Source organism: Agelaius tricolor, unplaced genomic scaffold (assembly GCF_023055355.1).
Source record: "Agelaius tricolor isolate 1412-34295 unplaced genomic scaffold, bAgeTri1.0.p SCAF_27, whole genome shotgun sequence".
Taxonomy (NCBI): domain Eukaryota; kingdom Metazoa; phylum Chordata; class Aves; order Passeriformes; family Icteridae; genus Agelaius; species Agelaius tricolor.
Window position 1 is genome coordinate 6,360,115 of NW_027269287.1, and position 17,779 is coordinate 6,377,893.

At 39.2% G+C, this 17,779-nt stretch overlaps 1 protein-coding gene across 9 annotated transcripts in view; it reads left to right on the forward strand.

Moving 5' to 3' along the window:
• ADGRV1 (adhesion G protein-coupled receptor V1) overlaps positions 1–17,779 on the forward strand; it is a 288,663-nt gene that overhangs the window by 199,053 nt on the left and 71,831 nt on the right. For 8 of the 9 annotated variants that reach the window (XR_011682574.1, XM_071448717.1, XM_071448720.1 and 5 more), the window contains one exon: positions 12,137–12,253. The exons of the other annotated variant lie outside the window; for it this stretch is intronic. Coding sequence is in view for 7 of the 8 variants with exons in the window: in XM_071448717.1 (XP_071304818.1) it covers positions 12,137–12,253 (117 nt within the window). In the remaining variant the exon portion in view is untranslated. The remainder of the gene's footprint in view (positions 1–12,136; positions 12,254–17,779) is intronic. 9 annotated transcript variants of the gene reach the window in all.

Here is a 17,779-nt window from a genome sequence, read left to right on the forward strand (position 1 = left end):
TTTATTTTTCATACATAATTCTTACTTCAGTTTTCAGATAACTTACTTCTCTGTTGATTTTTTTATACCTGATTGGTATGGAATTTCTTCAGTCTTCTGGTCTTTCCTTTTTCTCTTTTGTGCAATATTAAAAAGGCAACTTAGACTCATTATTTTCTCTGTAAATTTCTGTTATGAGGCCAAGTTAAGGTCTGCTAATTCTGAACTTAGAGTTTAATAAATTCTATGATCATTAGAAAGATCATTGAATTGGTCATGTCATCTATAGTTGGCGTCACTGAATAGACTTTGTATGTTTGGTTTGGTTGACAATAGTGTTGTCTTCTTGTGTGGAATTTTTGTTAAGGTTGGTTGGTTAGTGGGTTGGTAGGTTATCAGCGATGATGAGAGAGGTGGGTAGACTGCGATGGTCAGAAGAATCCAATCCTATTGTGGACTACATATGTTTGTGGACTATTTTAGGAAGAGTAGTAATGTTTTACTACAATGAATGGGTTAATCATCACATAAACAAACTTACACTTTTTACAACATCTCTTGCTTGCAGAAGTCTTGATGTAAGTTTTTTTTCTGGTAAGTCTTGATTTAATCTTCAGCTAGTCTTGATTTAATTGTCAGAGTTCTGTTTGCTCTTGCCAAGGCATCCTGATTGCCAAATCTTATATGCCAATAACGTCCAAAGTACTCTCTGTCTTGTGTGCCCCAATATCTCCCCTTGTGTGTCAACCAAAAACACTCCTTTAATAGTCTTATTAATTAATCTCTGCTCACATTGAAGCAAGCAAGGTATCATGATTAATACAATTATTAGCAAAATCATCACATTCATACCTATCCCACAAAAATCCTTTTGCCAGGGTGCTAAACCCCAGCACTAAATAGGTTATCTAGCCAAGATCCAGATTCTACTCTTAGTTTAAACACACTATCCTTTAGCTGCTGTATGATTTTATGGATAGATTCTGAGTGATTAGAAAGGTTCATGCAACACATTCCATCAAAATCTTCACAGCCATGACATCGTGCTAAAAGCAAAAAATCTATTGCAGCTCTGTTTTGAAAAGTAGTGTGCCTTACACTGTCAACATCTATTAATAAGTTTGACCAAGCAGAGCTGGTGGCACTCATTTGTTTTGCCAGCCAGCAAGCTACCTTATTTAATAGACTCAAAGCCTTTTTTGCAGCCAGGCCTGGCCAAAGCAAAGAGGCCCAATTCATCTGGATCTCAGACCACAAAGGCAATTCATCATCACAGTATTCATCAAATGCATGTAAACTGTGCTTTATTCTGTGGGGATATTTGTGCTGTAAAATTATGGATGCATTAGGTGTTAGCATAGTTAATCGTCCCAAGCTACAGGTACCTCCTTTTATGTGTGAAGGGAGAACAGCCTGGGCCCAATTGCCAAAAACAAAAAACATTCCTGATGGCAGCTGTAGGGGGGCATTACGGGACTTAGAAGGGCTGCCAGAAGTATAAATGCACCAAAAAGTTTGATTCTTATACATGGGTTGATAGAGAGAAATCCCAAGCTTTAGACTGATTTCTTCCCATGTATTTAAAATTAACAGAAAAATCAATTTTCACAGAACTCAGAAGCTCTAATTCTTGGGGCTCCAAGGGTGCTTCAGGCAGGTAAGAGGCCTACTGATCCCATGCATCAACAGGATTTGAACTCTGCACCACACTTTCATTATTTTCTGGTATTGGCCAGTCATCTAATGGTGAGCCGACTAGACAGGTTGAAAGTGGATTTTCTGGGGATACAGTAGTCAAGCATAGGGTATCTTGTTTTGTTACATTAGCCAGAGTTATCCAGATATTTGTTTTGGGTTCATCAACAGGCCAGGCTGTGCAAATAAAAGCAAGCAGTGCTAATAAGCATAAGCATAGCATCTGATTTAACCACATGTTTTTTTCTTAACTATGTGTGGCAAAAAATCGCTTTTTGGACTTTAGTTTCCAAGCATGTCTTTTAGCACATTCTCTTTTTTTTCCTTGCCAAGCTCATTCTGGGACTGGAGAGATAGAAGAAACTAATTTGTTTTGTTTGCAAATATGGCTGTTTTCGGATTCCCTCAAAACTTCCCTCCTGAGAATAGAAAGCCGAGGTTTATAGTAGATATTTTTGCCCCCAACGAAGGAGAGGAATGATGAGAAGGACTCCATCTTATCAAAAGGCTAATTAATTACTTGATTATACTATATTACATTATATTACGTTACGTCTAAACTGAATCTGCCAAGCACTCAACTGCACATCTTATGACTGTCAGCCAGCAGTCCCAACACACACACTCCTGGATTCCATTGGTCAGTGAATCAAAACACTCACACCAGAATCCAATTATCAATTCCCTTCCCAACCTTCCATGATGCATTCTGCTTGTGAACAACACAGGAGCAGTAAATGAGATAAGAATTGTTTTTTCTTTCTCTGAGGTTCAGAGGATGTGAAACCCAGAAATATTCTTGGGAAGAATTGTATTTACTCTTCTCTGTGAAGAGAAATGTGGCGACAGAGGTCTATCCCTTTCCTCTTGGCCTACTACAATTAAAAATTCAATGGTCTTATACCTTATTTGTAACTCCACATCATAAATGGTCTTGCCAAAAGGGCTCTGCGATATCGCAGATTTCCACACTTTTTACACTGACATAAAACCCAAGGTTCACAGTTTCCTTTGCAGGTGGGACAAAAGATGTTAGTCAGGAATTGCAGTCTCAGTGTGGTTCCTCCCTCCCTCCTCTTCTGAGGGCTTGATAGCATCCTGGCCTCCGTCAGCTTCTGGTAGAGGTTCCTGGAACAATTTCACATTCCTTGCAGGGATCCAGTGTGGTCCTTTCTTTGTAGAGATACAAGCAAAACCTCTCGCCCATGTGATCAAAAGGTAAGGGCCAAGGATTTTACCAGATTCTGGGTCACAGATTAGTAACGATGGTTTCTCCTTGCACAAAAGCTATGTGGATGATGCAAAATGCCTAGTCATAGGGGGACTTAAGTCCATTATTGAACAGTTCAAAAAATTTAAAATATATAGGGGTTTCTGTAGTCTTTCAGCGGGTGTGTCTCCAGCTCCTCCCTTCTGTTGGGCCAGGAGACACTTGAGGGAGCCATGGGCTTGCTCTACAATGGACTGTCTGGTGGGTGAGGGGGGTATGCTTATCTTGTGGGTAATTCCCCATAAGGAGAAAAAATTTGCGACTTTATGGGAAATGTATGCAGGGCCAGTATCTCTCCTAATATGTTCCTAGTGTGGCAAAGGCAGCACTGAAATGATGGCAAGCATCCGTTGCTGTTTCTTCTATGTGGGCTGAGGCAAACAGATCACCTGAAAAGATATAAATAGAAGTATGCACAAATTTCAAATGGCCAAATTCAGGAAAGTGTGTCACATTTGTTTTTCAAATTTGTAGGCTCTGTAGACCTCTTAGGTTGACCTCGTGTTCACATTAGGAAGAGAGCAATGCTGACAGGACTTTTAGCAAAAATACTAGAAGCTTGTACTGGAGTGAACTCATAAGTCTAAAGTCCCAGCATTTTGGTGAAAAAATGAGTGACTCTAGCCTGCTCTATTCTCTTTGGTAAAAGATATTGCACCAGTAGGATTAACAAGTCTGCCTGGGCATTGCCTTCTGTAAGAAATCCAGGCAGACTGGAATGCAACCTTATATGCATAACAAAGTAAGGAGCAGTCCGTTGATTTAAAAATAAAAACTAGTAGTTTCAACCAGTAAAAAAGAATATAATTTTAACTTAAGACAGAGGCTTCTGCTTCAGACACAACTCCTGCGACATAGGCAGCAGTTAGGGTCAGTAATTAGGCTAAAAGGTGAGCTGAATTTCTGAAACACTGACCACAGCAACTAATTCTACAACCTGGGGAGACCCTTCAACAACAGCAATATCAGATTGCCAAGCTCGCATTCCAGAATAACTCCATGCAATCAGTGATTTACAGGTTTTCTAAGAACCGTCTGTGAATATTGCCATATCTTGCAAAGGAGTCTCACTTCTCCTTGGCTTTGGGAGCAAATTAAAAGAACAGTTTAACATCTTGTGCTTGTGCGGATGGATAGATATCTGCCTTGGGTAATCTGCTAAAGCTGTTTGCAATTTCTCTGACTTCTGTGGCAACCAATCCAAATAGAACATTATAAGAGGTAAAAATATATAGTCAAAATCCCTTCCAGCCGAGGAGGTCATTCTTTGATGAACTTTGACAATTAACATGGCCATAAGTTCATCTTGAATTGAAATAGTCTTGGATATATTATAAGGAAAAAAGACCCATTCGATAGTTACAGAGGTTTTTTCTGAGTCCCACTGAAATATCAAGGCATGTGGTTGACTGTCAGGGTTTAAAATGATTAACCATAGTAGTAACTCTGGAGCCTAGCCTAGCAAGCTGATTGCCTTTGTGAAATAGTATCAGCTACTTTTAGAAGCACAACTTGTGCCTTTGTGTTTAAATGTCCAGATGATAAGAGGTCAGGCTCTCCCTTTAAAAGGGCAAACAATGGCTCCAAATCTACATTTGAGATTCCAAGCAAGGGATGAACGAATTTTATGGTCCCTAGCAATTTTTGTGCATCATGCAGAGTTTTGATTTCAGTTGTAATTTGCAAAGGTTGTGCAGAAATAGAGTGCATTCCTATATGCCAGCCCAGATATTTCCATGTGGATGTCCTTTGAACCTTTTCAGAGGCAATGATCACCTGCTGATGTAATAGCCTGGCTGACAGCCAGCACTGCTTCTTCCATTCAAATCACAGTTTCTGCAGAAATAAGAATATCATTCATATAACGATACAATAGAACATCAGGCATATGTTCCCAAATCGGACTTGGGGTCCTTGCAACATACCACTGGCAAATAGCCAACCATTGGCTGTTGCACATACCTTTGGGTAATACCACCCAGTGATATCAAATCAGTGGTGCTACATACTAATGCTCAGTACAGAAAAGCTGAATTTTGCTGCATTGTCCAGATGCAGCAGAATGTCAAAGAAACAATCTTTTAAATCAATCATTGTCATATGCCAGTTTCTGGGGATCATGGAAGGGAAAGGGAAGCCTGTTGGAGGGCTCCCATTTCTTCTAAAATAAATATTACTTCATTTATTTTCCGCAAGTCATGCAACAGCCTCCACCCCCCCAGATCGCTTTCTGATCACAAACACAGGGGAATTCCAAGGGCTATTAGATGGGACTATATGTCCTTTTTCCAGCTGTATCTGTACAAGTTCTTGTAATATGCACAGTTTGTCTAATGACAGGAGCCACTGGTTCACCCACACAGGGCCGAAGTTTTCCAAGTAAGTTTGGGGGTGCCATGTATCCCAATGACCTCTATATGAAAATTTGAATGCATAAAGATTCCCACTGTGTCAACACACCCCTCCTCCACAAAACCAGAGAGGCTGACAGCACAAATGGTTTAACTGTGCCTATCTGCCCATCAGGCCTGGTTATTTGCACCATGTGTTGACTTTGCAACCTTTGACTATTCCCACCCACCCCTGAGAGTACCTGAGGCACAGTTGCTAATGGCCAATCACTGGGCCATTGGCTTTTTGAGATAACAGTCATATGTGCCCCAGTATCAACCAGTTCTGTTAAAATGGTGTCCCTGTCTTTCAGAGTCACTTTGCACTGGTATGTGGGACACTGAGATGTGATACATTGTGTCCAAAAAATCTGTGGGACCCCTGTGGAACCAACCCCTCCCTTCCCTCTATTCAGCTATCAGGGGTGCAGATAGGGGTGCTGTGGGGAAAAGTTGAGTAGGGCTATATTGCTACATCGGCTGTGGGATTTGTATCATTGCATCGTGCTGCTCCACGCTCCAAGATGAGTTTCCTTGTAAAGGTTGGCCATTCTGGTGAAACTTAGAGTGGCATAGACTAGCAAAGTGAGGGCCTTTCTGACAGCAAGGGTGTATACCCGGGGCTTTGGGGTTTTGCACTTTTTTGCAGTCTCTTTTAATGCGTCCAGAATCCCCACAGCCAAAACAAACCAGCTGCTTTCCAGAGTTTAATTTCAGGGCAGCAAAAGCATCCGCTATGTCCTGCCCCACGGCTTGATATGTGATTGCCGCGGTGTGTTGTAGTGTCCCCAAGCAGTTGCACATTTGTATCATTTGGAGTAAAGTGTGTTCAGTTTCAGGGGGCAGAGATTTCAAAAACTGTTTATAGTCCTCATTAGCATTTTCTATGGCAAATTTGAGGAGTATAATTTCCCTTGCTTTGATGAGTGACAAAGAGAGGTGTATTACTGGTTCTAAAGCCCTGGTTTATGGGACAGAAAATAACAGGCCCAGGCAAAATGCCCCAATGGTGGGAAGTAGAGAAGCGCTGACACTAAGGGGTAGTGGGGTAGCATATGGAAAACTGTGAATAATTTCGAAAACTGAGGAATGAAATAAAGGAGTATTTTCTAGAACAAGTTGAACTGTCATAACTTGTAGGCTAGCAGCAAAATTCTGAACCAAGAAGTAGTTCATTTAAAATAGGAAGGAAAGCTGGGTGTACCACTGATGATCACTGGATGATGATCACTGAGTGATGATCACTGAGGTATTACCATTTATCCGCCTAAAAAAACAGCTACATCATGGGCTGCATCCAAAGCAGTGCATCCAGCAGGTTGAGAGACAGTATTTGGCCCCTCTGCTCCGCTGTCATGAGAGCTCAATCAGGTCTGAGGTTTTCAGCCCAGAAGGGGCATGGACCTCTTGGAGCAAGTCCACCAAGATGATTAAAAGGATGGAACATCTCTCTTATGAGGAAAAGCTAGGAGACTTGGAACTGCTCAGTCTGGCTTTGGGGTGACCTATGGAATACTAATCCCACTATTTCCGGGTGGGACGTGCCTGGCTTCATTTAGCCCTCGCTGCTGGGCCAAAGGCAGCAGCTGTGATGTTTTACCTCAGAGATACCTTTGGCCGGCTGGGTGCTGCAGCTAGGCACTCAGAACAAATCCAGGCATAGTAAGAACTCAGTTTACCTCTGGTGGAAAAGGTTCAGGTGATGGTGAAGAGAAACAGGAGAGGATTCTATCGTAGAGTTTTAATCCAGAGTTTTATTCCAGGATGAGAGACCTCTGAATCTTGTAACAGCTCCCAACAGAATCCCGACCGCATGGTCCCGTCTCCTTTTAAGCCCCGGGGACAGGGGGAGGGGAAGGGACAGGTGAGGGCCAACCAGGTGGGAGGAAGGGAAGGCTCAAGGGATACAGACACTTGGACAGGCCAATGGGCCTGCACCTGAGGTGCATCTTTTGAACTTCTGCCAAACACACCATGACCCTGCTGGAATGTTAAGATTGATGGACAGCTCTCAGCAGGAGGGCAAAGGGGGGGGGGAAAGGAGAGATTGGCACACCTGGGGGCTTGGGATAGGTGAAACAGCAAATGGCATCACACTGCAACAGTGACCTAATTGTGACCATCCAGTACCTGAAGGGGGCATACAAGAAAGATGGAGAGAAACAGTTTTCAAGAGTAAGTAATGACAGAGTAAGGGGAAAGGATTAAAACTGACAATAAGTTTAGATATTAGGAAAATATTATTTACTGTGAGGGTGGTGAGGAACTGGCACCGTGTCAAAGAGCTTTTTGCTGTTATATGGAAGTGCATTTATTTATCTTATTTTTTAACTTTTTTTTTTCACTGTCGAGGGGAACCTTTTGAATTATATGCTATCACCAAAATTTTCAGTGTGGTATGGAACCATCACAGTCAAATTATTAAAAGTATCAGCCTGCTACTTGAGTTATTTAAGGGATGATCAATTAAATAAGTTTGGGTCAGGACTTATTTGGAGGTTTTCAGTGCTGGCCGAATGCCAGTACACTCACTAGAATATGCTTACTTATTCTTTTGCTGTGAGATTGAATTAGGAGGAAGGCAAAGCAGGCTCAAAACTTTAAAAGGATATGAAGAAAGCTTCATTTACAGTGACTAAAAGAAAGAATACTAAGAATCAGAATAAGACCTTTAGAACACTTTTCCTACCCCCTACAACTTTTTCTTCCTCACTAACAATGTACAAAAACAATTCAGTCAGTTTATCACTTCTAGAATAGTCTTTCTTCAATTCACTTAGGGAGAAAAGACCCTCTTGTTAATTTATGGACACTGCTCCACAAGAAAATAGTTCTCTCGTGGTTTCTAATTTTCATGAATAGCAGCCTCCCAGAAAATCTGCAATCATGAAGTTCCTCCCATTTTTCATGTTTTTTCCCACAGCTGTGTTTATGGGCCTTGTCAAGTTATGAAGTACTGTTTTAAGGATGAGCTCTTCATAAGCAAAGGTTCTCTTTATCTGTCTCTGAGATCATCTTCATCTCTGTAAACAGAGATCTTCTTCTCACCCTGGAGGTGCAGGGTTTTCATCATTCTTCTCTCTTTCTGTTTAAACTTCTCAAATTCACAGCTATTTCAACAATGCCTGCTTCAGCACAGGTTTGAACAATCCATCTCCCCATATTTCTTCAATGAGTTACAGGGAAAAAAGAGTCTGATGTGTCAATTACATTCTTCTCCATAGCTTTAGAAAAGGATTTCAGCCCCAAGATCAAGGCATCTCCTCATTTCTCCCATCTGGGACTTGACTTCCTCTTCACTGACCTCGATGTCTTCATGTTGTTCTTCTACATGCCTGCACTTCATCCTTTTCTCTCACTCAGGGGAGGGTTGAAGTTAATATCTCACCTGGGGCCAGCAGATGGTCACCTGACCCTGGCCGGGCTTGGCAGCTTTTGGCTGGAGCTGCAGCTGGGCTAGGGAGGGCAGCTAGGATCCTAGCAGCCAGGCCAGAACTCAGCAGCAGCACACCAGGGCTGATGGCTTCTCCTCCTCCTGCCCAGTGGTTGTGGGTGAACCCTAACAGTGGCAGAATCTTGGCTGAGCCAGCCTGGCCCTGGCTGCTCCGGGGGCCCGGAGGATCCCAGCTCAGCCTGGCTCAGCAGCAAGATGTTTGGAGCCACAGCTGTGGCCCATCCTGGCCTCAGCCCCACGGCCTCCCCTCTGCCTGCCTTACAGCTGATGGCACCCAGGGGGCTCACCAGGAAGGATGAACCCCTGAGGCAGGGGCTGCCTGGCCTGGCTGAGACAGGGGCCAGGCCAGCCTTGTCACCTGACTCCAGACTGGAAGGGAAAGAGATGCTCCTGGGCTTTTTTCATCTTTAACATGTATCTTCACAGAGGCATGTACAGTTTTCTTAGTGGTTTAACAGATTGCCAATTCTTGAAATTAATTACTGATGGATCTTTTTGTCAGACATGGAGGAAACTGCTAGCAGCTTCTCTTAGAAAGTCACTTCCATGAATGCCTCCACTATAAAACCATTACAACTAATTGCCTTGATGAGAATGAGGAAGAAGCATTATGTTATCATTTCAGCATAAAACTAAATGTCAGTATATAACAATTGAAAAGGGCTATTTAAACTCTAAGTTCTCTGTAAAAAGATCTCTGGACAGTTGGTGTTATAATGAGCATATATTTTAAAGATCCAGGAGTGTACAATTTGTCCCAATAGATGGCACATATTTTTGTTATTAAAGTAATATGTTCCTTGTTATAAAAGGTTGCAGCCTACAGTTAATAACTATGTGAGGCACAGAAGACATGGGGCAATTAGTCCAAGGAACACTTTATTTGGAAGGCATATTATTGGTTTGCAGGGTTTTTTGTGTTATAAACCAAGTGTTATTTGTAGCTTCCAACCAAGATACAAGATAACAAGTCTAAGAAATCTTTATATTTCACCTTTTTTTTTTTTCCTAAAATACTCTAAGTACAGTGAATTCTTAGCTGAGTGATTACTCCAGCCGTATTGCTGAGTTGTTCCTTTAAGAAAAGTCAGTTTCTATCAAAGATATGCATTTTTAGCACATATTTGGACTCCTTGCATTGTTTTAATTGGAAAACTGTTGATATAGTGATACACTCCTCTTTTTTAATATGCAAAACCTTGTTTTTCTTGAATAACGGGAAAGTGTTACGAATTATAGTTTCTTGGTTATAAATGCAAAATGCTTTCAAGCCAACATCCAGTGCAAAAGGGATTAAAAATTATATTTCCAGAACTCCATTGGTCTGCTTTTGTGTTTGCATCCCCTATTTGACTCTAGCATGGAGTCTGTCCTTGACATATACACAAGCCTTCAGAGAGCAAAAGGTTATAAAGCCTTTCCACCCTTTGTTGTCAGATGCTTGTTGTCAGTAGAAGCATTTGCTCAAGTCTTAGACAAATTACTACTGGTAGTGTTTGAGAGAGCTGGTGCTGTGAAGTTGTTTCCAGAAACACTTCTTGTTTATCCCTCATGGGTGGCAGCTATTGCAGACATAGTTCAATTGTGTGTAACCCACTCCAGATGATGGGATTTCTTTCAGCAGTGTCAGAATTTGGCAAAGACCAGTCATTATTAATCTGTGTGTTAACCTTTTAATAACTGAATGGTTATATGGCCATGATCAGATGCCAGTTCCCAGCAGAAGCTGATAAATACCACATAAAATATTGAACATGCATTTTTTTTCTTTAGATTTTGAAATGCTTTTCATAATTATTTTTAGTCTACTTGTTCCCCAGTTGCTCATTGTTATTCTTCAATTTCATGATAAGGTAACATTATACTGTCTTTATAAGGGTACTTTTATGATAAAGAGACAGTGTAAGGGTTACTCAGTACCCTATGAGTATTTTGTTGTAAATACAGTGTCCACGTGTATCCAAATCACTTAATTTGCTCTAACTTTCTTACCTATTCCATCTCCTGATTTTATGTACATCAAATCTGTCTCCAGAGCCCATTATTTTCAGTTACTAACAAGTCAATGGGCTGTTGGTGAAAAAAGTAGTACTTTTTGTCAGGCAAAGAGAAAATGATCATCACAGTGGATGAGTAGAGACTTTCTTTATGTGAACACTTTAAGTCTTTTATGAATTTTGCTTGTAGCGCCATTTCTTCTCTAAAGAAATTTACAGAAGACAGAGCTTAATGTTTCTGAGTTGTGTTTTAATTTAAAATGATCTGTTGAAATTGTCTAGCTGCATTCACTGCAGTCAGAGTTGGAATACCTTTGTTCCTTACACAAGGCATTGGCTACTTATCCAGCCAACATATGGTCCTTTGATATTTGGCATATTTGTGGAAAAACCCCAAACTGTAAGTGCCTTGCGTGTGTGAAAACCTGGTATGGTATTAGACAAAAGAATAGTTGCTTCCTTCCTTTTGTCCAGTATTGCTATCTTAGGGGCTGAGGTATAATATTCCTACAAGTCTGATGGCCTGAAGACAGTAAATGCCTCGAGTTTGTTTGTTTACTTGATAAAATATCTGGATTTATTCAAATCAGAAGATAACATCTCACTTAGTCTTATACAGGCAAATCTGCACCCCAATTGCAAAACTTGTGTTTAATGTTGCATGGGAACAATTTTAAGCAATAAATATTTAGTCTCTCTCTGTAGTCTGGTCATATAAGGGTGCAGTGTGTGGAGAGGGCACTGCCTGAACATTCTCACACCATTTAAGGAGTTGCACATGCACCACCTGAGACTGTCACTGCTGGGAGTGGGGTCCCTTCACAGCAGGCAGCTCCAGATGGCCCCAGGGTGCCTCTCCTGACTCTTTACCACACATACCCTCTCTCTCAGGTGTGCTTCCTCATTCTTCAAGCTTGACCCTTGGTTTTCCATAGCAGAGTGTCAGGTGTCAGATTTCTAAAAAAAAGTAATTTAAGAGTGGTACAGTACCTGTTAGCTGGCGGAGCATGGGAAATTAAAAAGCCCTAGACTTTGGATAAGCATTATCTAGCAACAACAAAAACATCTGTGCAGTATCAATATTCTTTTCCATTCCAACCAAAAATATATCTAGATGTAAGATCACAGCTTGTCAACTAAGGCTTCAGCAAATCCAACTGCTTTGGGGGTTGACAGTGTTTAAGCATAACTTCTTTTGGGTGAATATTAAATGTCCAAGATATCTTTCCTGAGTCTCTGAAATAGTAATTTAGTGTATGTTTTACTTCCAAACTATTTTTTCCCCTTATTGTTAATATTAACTGATTTCTGTTTAATTCCCATATGCATATATTCTTTTTTCCCCCATCAGGTTTCATTTCTGGCCTCTGCTTATGTGAGCCAGCATATCTCAGAGGAAAGCTGCTTTGCCCTCGCATCTGTTACCCATTACCTTTACCTCTGCCAGTTCAGCTGGATGCTTATTCAGGTTGGTTTCTTAGTCCTTTTTATCATTTCCCCAAAATACCTATAAAAGTAACTGATAGTTAGACTGTATTTCTATTATATTTTAGTGCATATATATACATATCTGTATATCTAGATATAAGGGAGATAAAGAGCACTGAAATCCAATGCTACTAGAAGGTCAGACCTTCAGATGACTTTTATAAAATCTGCAGGGACACAATTCCAAGGGTAAATATACAAACACTATAAAGACTTCTTCCCCTAATTTCCGTTACAACTATTTATTCTTAGAACAATGAAGAATTGTCTCAGAGCAAGGAAGATTTTTTTTCTTACTCTTAACAGTTTTTCTAAACGTTTTTTATTTGGTTTTTTGAAGCAGTCTCTTACAAGTGAAGTTTAAATGTAAACTACATTGTAATTTGTTGAGTCAGTGGCATTTTAGTCATTAAACTTGTATAATATGACAAACATACCTTCACAAGTGTGCATTAAAATACAGAATGTATGTATTCATAATTATTGCCAGAATTTTTATAGAATTATAGAATCATTTAGGAGAAGCTTTCTAGGATCATTAAGTCCAACTGTTATCTCAGATCTGCCAAGTCCACAACTAAACCATTTCCTCACATCCTTTTGTCTAGGCTGAACACCCCCAGCTCCCTCAGCCATTCCTCATCAGTCTACTACTTCAGACTACTCACAGCTGTGTTGCCCATTTGATATATTATAGAACAGTAAATGATGGAAAAAACAATTGAACTAACATGGAACTCCATGAGCAATCAAATTAGTTGTGGAAAATTACTAATTGAAAGTTAGTCAAAGCAACAAGCTGTGGGGTTATTAGAAAAAATACCTTGTTATGCCCTCCTTTAGAAATATATATTTAGCACCAGTATTTGAGTTGATTTATTTTTCTATTATTTTAAGAGGAGCTGTCCCAAGCACATTTATTATAGCATACAGCTTTATATATGCAGCTCCATATCTTACCCTACAAATTCTCCAATATGCAGGCTGTCAGACCAAACCAAGAATTGCAAATTAGGCTGCATCTAATGCAACTTCCTCTCCCAGTAATATTCATGTAACATGTGGTGTTTTCCTGGAATATGTCAGGATCATATTCATTGAGAACCCTAGCGGCCTCTCCAACAGCTCACCTGTGCTCATTAGCCTTAGTAAGTCACATGTAGATGGCCTCAATAGAGAAACTTGTTTGCTTTGCAAATGATGTTCTTGTAGGTTAACTACTCTAAATTATTTTTGTAAACTGTAAATTATATTCTTCACAGTTGCTCATTCACTTTATTCCTAAATTGTTTCAGAGCTCTTCACCATTTGCTAATTGGGACAAAGTAATGTTTTCCTTTTTTACTGGGATGCATAAAGCTTTGGCAATTCAGTGTTTGATAGTATTTAATTCTATGTGTTTTACATGACATTAGGTTGCAAAAATTACTTATAATGGCAGTAAGAAAATTTGACTCTTAACATTTGGTCATTTTTATGTCTGTAGTTGAAATCCAGTGTTATTTTTTTTTGAGTAGACTTTGGTCAAATCCTAAGAACTCGCATAATACACTGCATTTAGTGGAGCCTCAGGCTTGTGTTAAACATGAAGACTCTTCATGGAAATCTGACAGGACAAAAGTGCTTAAGAGGGAATCCATCAGCCTGCTGAGTGATGAGCTGCCAGGAGTAAAACTCAGAATGAAGATGATTCTCCTTTTTGTAGGTGGAGGTCTTCAGCTGAGAATAATTCTTGAACTTTGAAAGACTCAAAAGGAAGGAAATAATCTTAAATATAGATCAACCCAGTCCTCAGCTACAGTTTGCTCCTCTTGGCTGAGAATAGATCTTGGATTTATATATCTCATTATGGAGTGAGTAAGCTATATCAGGGCACAGGAATGAGTGCTGGGGACATCTCTGTGCTTGAGTTGGTGACAACTCTAGAAAAGCATGTGGATCCAAGGGGAAACCAGATTAGTTCAGGAAGTCTGGATGATACTTCTGTTTGAACAGCAGTCTTGAAAGTCTGGGAAATTAATGTTTGTGTTTCTCAGCATAGTATACTTTATATACATGATTTGAAAAGCAGAATGAATAATATATTTATACTTAAATGGGACTTAAATACTTACGTCTGAAAAAAGAACAAAAATACAGGAGAAGACTCTGTGTCCTTTGTGCAGTCACTCTGCATTTACAAGGCTGCATATCATAGTGCATATGTTTCATCATTGACTTACGTCATACAAATCCACTTGTGGCTGCCTTGATCACAAGGTACAGAAATGGGTGAATGTGATAATCAAGTACAAGCACCATATGTAAAACTGAAACATCCACAAAATCCAGGCAATCTTAAGTGATCAAAAGGTGGTGGAACAACATTTCAGGCAGAAAACTAAAGAAAACACAGATTTAACAGTACAGTCAGACATGCACAGATTTATTTCTGGGGTCCAGATCAAAAATATTCACTTTCTAGACTCCAGGATAACTTCCTTACATTTTTGGTTTTTGTAATTTTTTTGTAATTTTTTTGTAATTTTTCCATCTTCTGCATAGTGTTAGGTATAGTAATTATGCTTAATATTTTGTCTTATGTCAATGCTCTTAACAAAACAATTTATGTATAGCTTCATGTTTTAATTCTTGTCCTCTTTTTAGCTTCTTGCATTTGTAGACATATTTAATATCTGTATTTTTGCTACAAATGTAACTACTATTCAGATATTGACTGAAATATAAGAATGGAAAGGATCTCAGAGATCACCTTCAGCATCAGGACAAAGATTCCCTCAGATCATCCTTGCTTGTTTGTTTGTTCTTCTCCCTTTTTTATTGTATGGTATTTTTTCTTGCTTTTTATGGGGAGAAGTCAGAGAAAGTTGATAGCATTACCCAATTTTTAAAATAATGAAGCTTTCCTAACTGCAGAAGAAAAGGACTAAGCAAAGTGCAAATGGCTTTTTATGGGCCTGAAATATTTGCCTTATTTTAATGTCAGACACCCAGAAGTCTTCATCCTGACAAGTGTCCCTTTGTACAGCTGAAGACCATAAACCTGATTTATCTTAGGAGCACGCACTAAAAGTGTCTTTCATCTTGACAAGGAAAATAAGTTTCTTCTCATAGTATTTTATAACATGTTGCAAAAAGTAAGTTGCAGAAAAAAATTAGAAGCTGTTATTTAAAAAAAAATCTATCATTTTCACTTGCCAATTCTGACACAGAGTAAAATTATGGAAAGATATGATTCTTTGTGCTTTCTTTACCTATTGCTGGAATGAATTAAATCAACAGTGAAAGTGTCAACTCAACAAACAAACCAGAATGAAAATCATGAACTTGCTATTACCCATACCTGAATCTTTCTCCTACATCAATTTAATGGCACTATAAAATTTCTATAAATTTCTATAAATTTGTGTCAGACTTGTAAGATGTCTATTGATCTTAAAGTAGGTTTGATGCTTTTTATTTTAAGAATAATTTGTTGACTGCTTAACAGCTTCAAAAAAGAATTATATAAAAGGATACAATTATTATAAAATTACACCTCCAACTATTTGTAAAAAGAAGAAAGGAAAATAGAAGTTTTCTTACTGATTTGGAAATTAGTTTATTTAAAGTATTTTGCACCTGTTGTTTGCCAGCTATTTGGAGATTATCACAGGTAGTGGGGCATTGGAACAGGTTGCCCAGGTTGCCAAGTTGTAGCTACTTCATCCCTGGAAGTGTTCAAGGGCAGTTTGGAGATGAGACTTTGAGCAACTTTATTGTCCTCGTTTAGGGCTGGTATTCTCCAGTTTAGTGATCCCACTGAAACCATGCACTGCTCTCTTGCTCCCAGCCTCTCCCCGCCCGGTCTGCCCTGCAAAGATTATGGGTTGAGATAAGAGCAATGTGCTGGAAACAGCAATGAGATAAGGGAACAAACAGTACAACAACACCGAGAAAGGGTACAAGAAAGAGGTGAACGATTCACACAGAAACAGCCCCACCCAGCTGCTCCCTCGACCACATTTTACCGACCCAGAACAAACCCCTTCTACCCAGAAGAGTTTCTTCCCCCAACCCCTAGGAGTGATGGGAGGTGATATAGGATAACCTCTGGGTCCCAGCCATTGCTACTGTAAAAATTAACCCTGTTCTGGCTGGTAACAGGACACTGGTCCTGTGGAAAATGTCCTATGGTGGGAGACAGGGAACTAGGTGGCCCCTTCCAACACAAAAAATTCTAAAATTCTGTGATTATCACTAAAGATAAATGAATGAATATTTAAACAATTAAATAAATGTGTCCCAGGTTTGAGAATTTAATTTCCATTAATTGCTTCATTTTAAAAGAAAAAAACCTTCACTGAAATTCACATTATCTCATTAGAGTGTTATGTGAAGAAACAATTATTTTGCATTTTATATCAGAATAAATCACAAGTTGCCCATTTGTTCTTCCACCTGAGCAGCTGGAAAATGGCTGTACATTTTCTTCTTCTGTTGAACTGGTAATTTTTGCAGAATGGCAACAGGAAAGGATTTGCTAACATTAGCTCCTGTATTATTTAATTGATTACATTTTGAAGCATCAAAGGGGTTGAATATAAGAACTAGTAATTATCAAAATACAAATGTGACTGTGCAGAAAATCTGGATAATCCAACCTCACTTACACCTTTACAGCAGTTGTGGTATTAAGTGTTATGCTGTGATAAATGAGGTGAGATAACTAAATATGCCTAACCAAACACAGAACAAGGACATAGGGTATGACTTCACATGAAGCAATTTCAGCTGGTGACCGAGAACAATTTTCACCAGATTGTCAGAATTAGTAGAACCAACAGTTCCTGAGTATAATGGCATATATAGTTCAAGGATTTTGCTGTCTGTAAGTGCTTTCAGTGAGGCACAGCTTAGCCAGCACTATAAGGGCACGTAATTGAAGTATGTTTACTGATGTGTAGTGACAAACAGAATTTTGAATGAGTTTTCAGTCCCACGTAAAAGTGAACAGGACAACCAAATATTTCCACAAGCTGTGGATTTTTTTGTCCAAATACAATTTTCATCTGTTTAATATTTTCTTCCTGTGCATGTTCAGCAATGGAATTAATATTTTTTCTGTGTTCTTTCAGCCTACACAGGATAGTTGTAATTATGTGGTGGGATTTACCTGTGATCTTTTAAGGAAAATAAACTTTGCCTTTGTTTATATAGCACCAATCACCAAACAAAAACCAAAAAAGACATAATAGTTATTATATAATTAATATAATTATATACACTGGATATAGCTATGAAATCTCGTTCTCTAAAAAAGGCATTTAAAACAGTTACTAACCTTTTTTAAACAAGTTGCTACCATTCTGTGGTTTATTATTGAAAGTGTTGTATATTCATACCATATAAATCACAGAAAAAAATCTGAAATGATAGGTAGCTAATGAGACCTACAGAAGGAATACAGAAACAAGTGATTAAGAACTTTAATGTGAAAATTAGATGTTCCTGAACAAAGTGGTAG